The sequence below is a fragment of the Macaca fascicularis genome, chromosome 3 (genome assembly GCF_037993035.2).
Source record: "Macaca fascicularis isolate 582-1 chromosome 3, T2T-MFA8v1.1".
Lineage (NCBI taxonomy): Eukaryota > Metazoa > Chordata > Mammalia > Primates > Cercopithecidae > Macaca > Macaca fascicularis.
This window is the reverse complement of record NC_088377.1, coordinates 43,047,246-43,052,077: the sequence shown is the minus strand read 5'-3', so window position 1 is coordinate 43,052,077 and position 4,832 is coordinate 43,047,246. Positions and strand designations below refer to the sequence as shown.

Genomic DNA, 4,832 nt, shown 5'->3' with positions numbered 1-4,832 from the left:
CGGACCAGATTGCAAGTTTTTGAATATCGGGTTCTGGTGCAGCGCTGGACAAAGGACATGGTTATGTACCAGGGTTTCGTGGCCCATTTCCATTCTCCATCATTAGTAGTTATACAGGACCAACTAGCGCAAAACAGGGCATCTATTTTTCCACAAGTTTTTTTCATTTCTCCTGTCCTGAATCCGGGACAGGCATAGAACCCGGTGGGGGTTATTACTGCCAGCGACGCAGGGAAGGAGGGCTAGTAACAAGCAAGGGGCTAGATACGAGAGGGTCTTATCTTGAGCGGGTCCTCGGAGTGTCAGAGTCTCCATGTCTCAGGTGGTGTTGGTCCGGGCGTCCCTGGAGCAGCCTTGGCGTGGGATGCGTGGATCCAAGTGGAGATTCCGTCAACTTTTATGGCTGTGGGTGTGGTCAGGAGAACAATGTAGGGTCCTTTCCACCGAGGCTCTAGTCCTTGAGTGCGATGCCGTCTAACGTAGACAGAGTCTCCCACCTGGAAGGGGTGACTGGTCTGTGGATGTCCTGGTTGGTACAGTTCTGCCAAGGGGGCCCAGATTTGGGCCTGTACTGCTTGGAGTCCTTTTAGCCGGGCCTGTAGGTCAGTCTTAGGATCGGAGGGGGAGAAGGAATTAAGCAAGGTTGACAAAGGGGGAGGTCCTCCGTAGAGGATTTCATATGGAGTGAGCCCAAAACGTTTAGGTGTATTCTGGGCCCTTAACAGAGCTAAGGATAGGAGGCGTCTCCAATCTTTTAAACCAGTCTCTAAGGTCAATTTAGTAAGGGTCTCTTTTATTGTTCTATTCATTCTTTCTACCTGTCCTGAGCTCTGGGGTCTATAGGCACAATGTAATTTCCAATTAATCCCCAATATCCTGGCGAGCCCCTGACTTACCTGAGAAACGAAGGCCGGCCCGTTATCTGACCCAATTACCTTGGGAAGTCCGAATCTAGGAAAGATTTCTTCCAAAATTTTCTTGGCTACTATGTGTGCCGTTTCTTGCCGGGTGGGGTAGGCTTCTACCCATCCTGAAAAGGTATCTACAAACACCAGTAAGTACTTATATCCAGCATAGTGAGGTTTTACTTCAGTGAAGTCTATTTCCCAATAGACTCCTGGGCGGTTACCACGAGTTCGTTTCCCTTCTGGCACTCGGGTAGCCCCAGCGTTTACCTGCTGACAGACCTTACAGGCAGATGTCACTTGTTCTACGAGGGTACTTGCCTTTGGGATTAGAAAGTCAGTTTTTTCAATCAGTAATTTTAGCTTTCGATTACTCAAGTGTGTCCAGGCATGCATCTGCTGGATCATTGCCAGGGCCTCCTTTTGGGGAAGGACTATTTTCCCTCCTTTTTCCCAGTTTTTAGTGTCTTTGTTTTCTATAGCCCCTATGGCCTTTGCTTCTTCCTGGTCTTCTGGGGTATAAGTATGTTCAATAGTTATGTGGCTGGTTTCGTCAGGTTCTGTGGCTAGGGTCAGTACTTCCGCCATGGCGGCTTGCCTGGCTACTTGGTCAGCCTGTCTGTTTCCTACTGCGACTGGATCCTGTCCTTTCTGATGCCCGGGGCAGTGAATTATAGCCACTTCTTGAGGAAGAAAAAGGGCTTTCAATAAGGCAATTATTTCAGCTTTGTTCTTGATTTCCTTTCCTTCTGAGGTTAGGAGACCTCTTCTTTCATAGATACTTCCATGAGTATGAGCCGTTGCAAAGGCATACCGGCTATCAGTATAAATGTTAGCTTTTTTCCCCTTCGACAGCTCTAGGGCCTTGGTTAGTGCTATTAACTCAGCCTTCTGTGCAGACGTGCCAGGAGGTAGTGATTGTGCCTAAATGGTGTTATCTACTACCGCCGCTCCCACCCTCCGGGTACCTGAGTCAAGGTAACTACCGCCGCTCCCGCCCTCCGGGTACCTGAGTCAAGGTAACTGCTGCCGTCTGTGTACCAGGTGTGATCCGCGTCTGGGAGTTCTTGGTCTTTAAGGTCTTCCCGTGTTCCATGGGTCTCAGCCAGTACTTGCCGACAATCGTGTGGGCTTGGTTGGTCTTCCGGTACCGGCAGCAGCGTAGCAGGGTTTAGGGTGACCGGAGGGCCAAACTGGACGCGGTCCGTGTCCAGTAGGAGGGCCTGGTAGTGGGTTAGGCGTGCGTTGGTTATCCACCGGTCCGGGGGCTGCCGCACTATGGCCTCTAGAGCATGTGGGGTAATAATAGTCAGTCGCTGCCCAAGGGTTAACTTAACAGAGTCCTTGACCAGCATAGCGGTGGCTGCCATGATACGGAGACACGGGGGCCAGCCGGCCGCCACAGGGTCTAGCTTCTTAGACAGGTATGCTACCGGTCTTTTCCAAGGCCCTAATTTTTGGGTCAAGACCCCTTTGGCAATTCCTTGCCTTTCGTCCAGGAAGAGGGTAAAGGGCTTTGAGGTGTCCGGTAACCCAAGGGCCGGGGCAGACAAGAGTGCTTGTTTTAGTGCCTCAAAAGCCAATTGATGCTCTGTCTGCCAGGTGAAAGGGGTGCTCTCCTTGGTGAGTGCATAAAGGGGGGCGGCCAGTTCAGCAAAACCGGGTATCCACAAGCGACAGAACCCAGCAGTTCCTAAGAATTCACGTACCTCCCTGGGATTTCGTGGTGGTGGAAGGCAAGCCACTGTCTCTATGCGTCCAGGGGTGAGCCACCTTTTCCCTTCACTCAGGATATACCCCAGATATATTACCTTGGTCTGACAGAGCTGTGCCTTCTTGGCGGATGCCCGGTATCCTTTTTCACCCAGTGCCTGGAGTAGATGCCTGGTACCTTGTATACAGATTTCCTTTGTAGGAGCAGCCAAGAGGAGGTCATCCACATACTGGAGTAGAGTCACTTCTGGATTTTGGGTCCGGAAGTCGGTCAGGTCTCGATGAAGAGCCTCATCGAAGAGAGTGGGAGAGTTCTTGAATCTTTGGGGAAGCCGGGTCCAGGTCAATTGGCCCGAAATTCCTTTCTCAGGATCCTTCCACTCAAAGGCAAAGAGTTCTTGGCTTTGGGGGGCCAGAGGTAAACAGAAGAAAGCATCTTTTAAATCTAATACTGTATACCAGTCATAGCCTGGTTTTAAGGTGCTGAGTAAGTTGTAAGGATTGGGGACCGTGGGATGGATGTCCATGGTTCTTTTGTTGATTTCTCTTAAGTCTTGGACAGGCCTGTAATCCTGAGTACCAGGCTTTTTTACTGGCAGAAGAGGAGTGTTCCAGGGCGAGCGACAAGGTCGCAACACTCCGAGTTCTAGAAATTTGTTAATGTGCTGCCGAATTCCTATATGAGCCTCTCGGCTCATGGGATATTGCTTGATAGACACGGGCACCGCCGTGGGCTTTAGATCAATTATGATTGGGGCTTGATACTTAGCTAGCCCGAGTCCTCCCGTTTCCGCCCAAGCTTGGGGAAAATCTTGCAACCAAATATCAGGGAGGCTAGTGATAACCGGAGCGTCGAAAAGCCGATGCTCATCTTGCAGAGACACAGTTAAGATTTGGATGGGCTGACCGTCCCGATTTAATACCTGGGCCCCTGTCTCGGAGAAATGGATTTGGGCTCCGAGCTTGGTCAGAAGATCTCGCCCTAGGAGGGGGTAGGGGCATTCAGGTACCACCAAGAAGGAATGTGTCACCATTCCTTGTCCAAGGTTAACTGTCCGGTGGTTAGTCCACTTGTGCAATTTTCCCCCTGTTGCCCCCTGGACCCAGGATGTGCGGGAAGACAGGGGCCCGTCTGCCTTTGTCAAAACTGAATGTTGGGCGCCTGTGTCCACCAAGAAGGTGGTGGGTTGCCCCTCTACAGAGAGAGTTAGCCGGGGCTCGGGGGGGGGCTCCAGAGCCTTGACACCCCTATTCGCTATCTTCACCTAGGGTGAGGACAGCGGCAGGTTTCTTTTGGTCTTTAGGACGCTTGGGGCAATCTTTAATCCAATGTCCCCGTTCTTTGCAGTAGGCACACTGGTCTTTTTCCACTTTTGGCCGCCTCCGCTTCTCTCCCTCTCTCCCTGGTCCTTTCTCTCTCACAACTGCCGCCAGGATTTTTGTTAAATGCTTATCCCTCACTCGGTCCCTACGATCCTCTCGCTCCATCTGTTCCTTCGCTAACCTGGCTTCCCTTTCCTCAGGGGTTTCTCTCTTATTATACACTTTTTCTGCCTCCCTAACCAATTCCTGTAATCCATAGGTTTGGATTCCATCTAGCCTTTGGAGTTTTCCTTTTATATCTAATGCAGCTTGGTCTATGAATGCCATAGCTACGGTAGCCTTATGTTCTAGGGCCTCTGGATCGAATGGGGTATACATTCGGAATCCTTCCAGAAGCCTTTCCATGAAGGCTGCCGGGCTTTCATCCCTTTCCTGAGTTATGGTCCTTACCTTGGCCAAATTTGTGGGGCACTTTCCTGCCCCTTTGAGACCCGCCAACAGAGCCTGGTGATAGATTCGGAGACTCTCCCTACCTGGTGCCGTTTCATAGTCCCAGTCCGGGCGGGTGAGGGGAAATCCCTCGTCTATTTCATTGGGAAGTTGGGTTGGGAGGCCTCCTGGTCCTGGCACATTTTTCCGGGCCTCCAGGAGGACTCGCTGCCTTTCTTCAGTGGTTAGGAGGACCTGCCAAAGTTGCTGGCAATCATCCCAAGTGGGCTGGTGAGTGAGGAGAATGGATTCTATTAACGAGGTTAGGGCCTGGGGGTCTTGGGAAAAGGAAGGGTTATGGGTTTTCCAGTTGTAGAGGTCAGAGGCAGAGAAGGGCCAGTACTGGACCGTGCGATTGACAGTACGGAGGGGAAAAAGGGAGGATTGCCAAGTAGAAGGGCC

The 4,832-nt window shown here is 51.3% G+C and overlaps 1 protein-coding gene across 1 annotated transcript; it reads right to left on the bottom strand.

Moving 5' to 3' along the window:
* Nucleotides 1-287: 287 nt before the first annotated feature.
* Nucleotides 288-1,760, bottom strand: LOC135970068 (uncharacterized). Its single transcript, XM_065541598.2, has 2 exons — nt 897-1,760; nt 288-608 (listed from the first exon to the last, which is right to left on the bottom strand). The coding sequence occupies exons 1-2, from the start codon at nt 1,491-1,493 to the stop codon at nt 303-305; spliced, it is 903 nt and encodes a 300-aa protein (XP_065397670.1). The 5' UTR covers nt 1,494-1,760; the 3' UTR covers nt 288-302.
* Nucleotides 1,761-4,832: the final 3,072 nt, after the last annotated feature.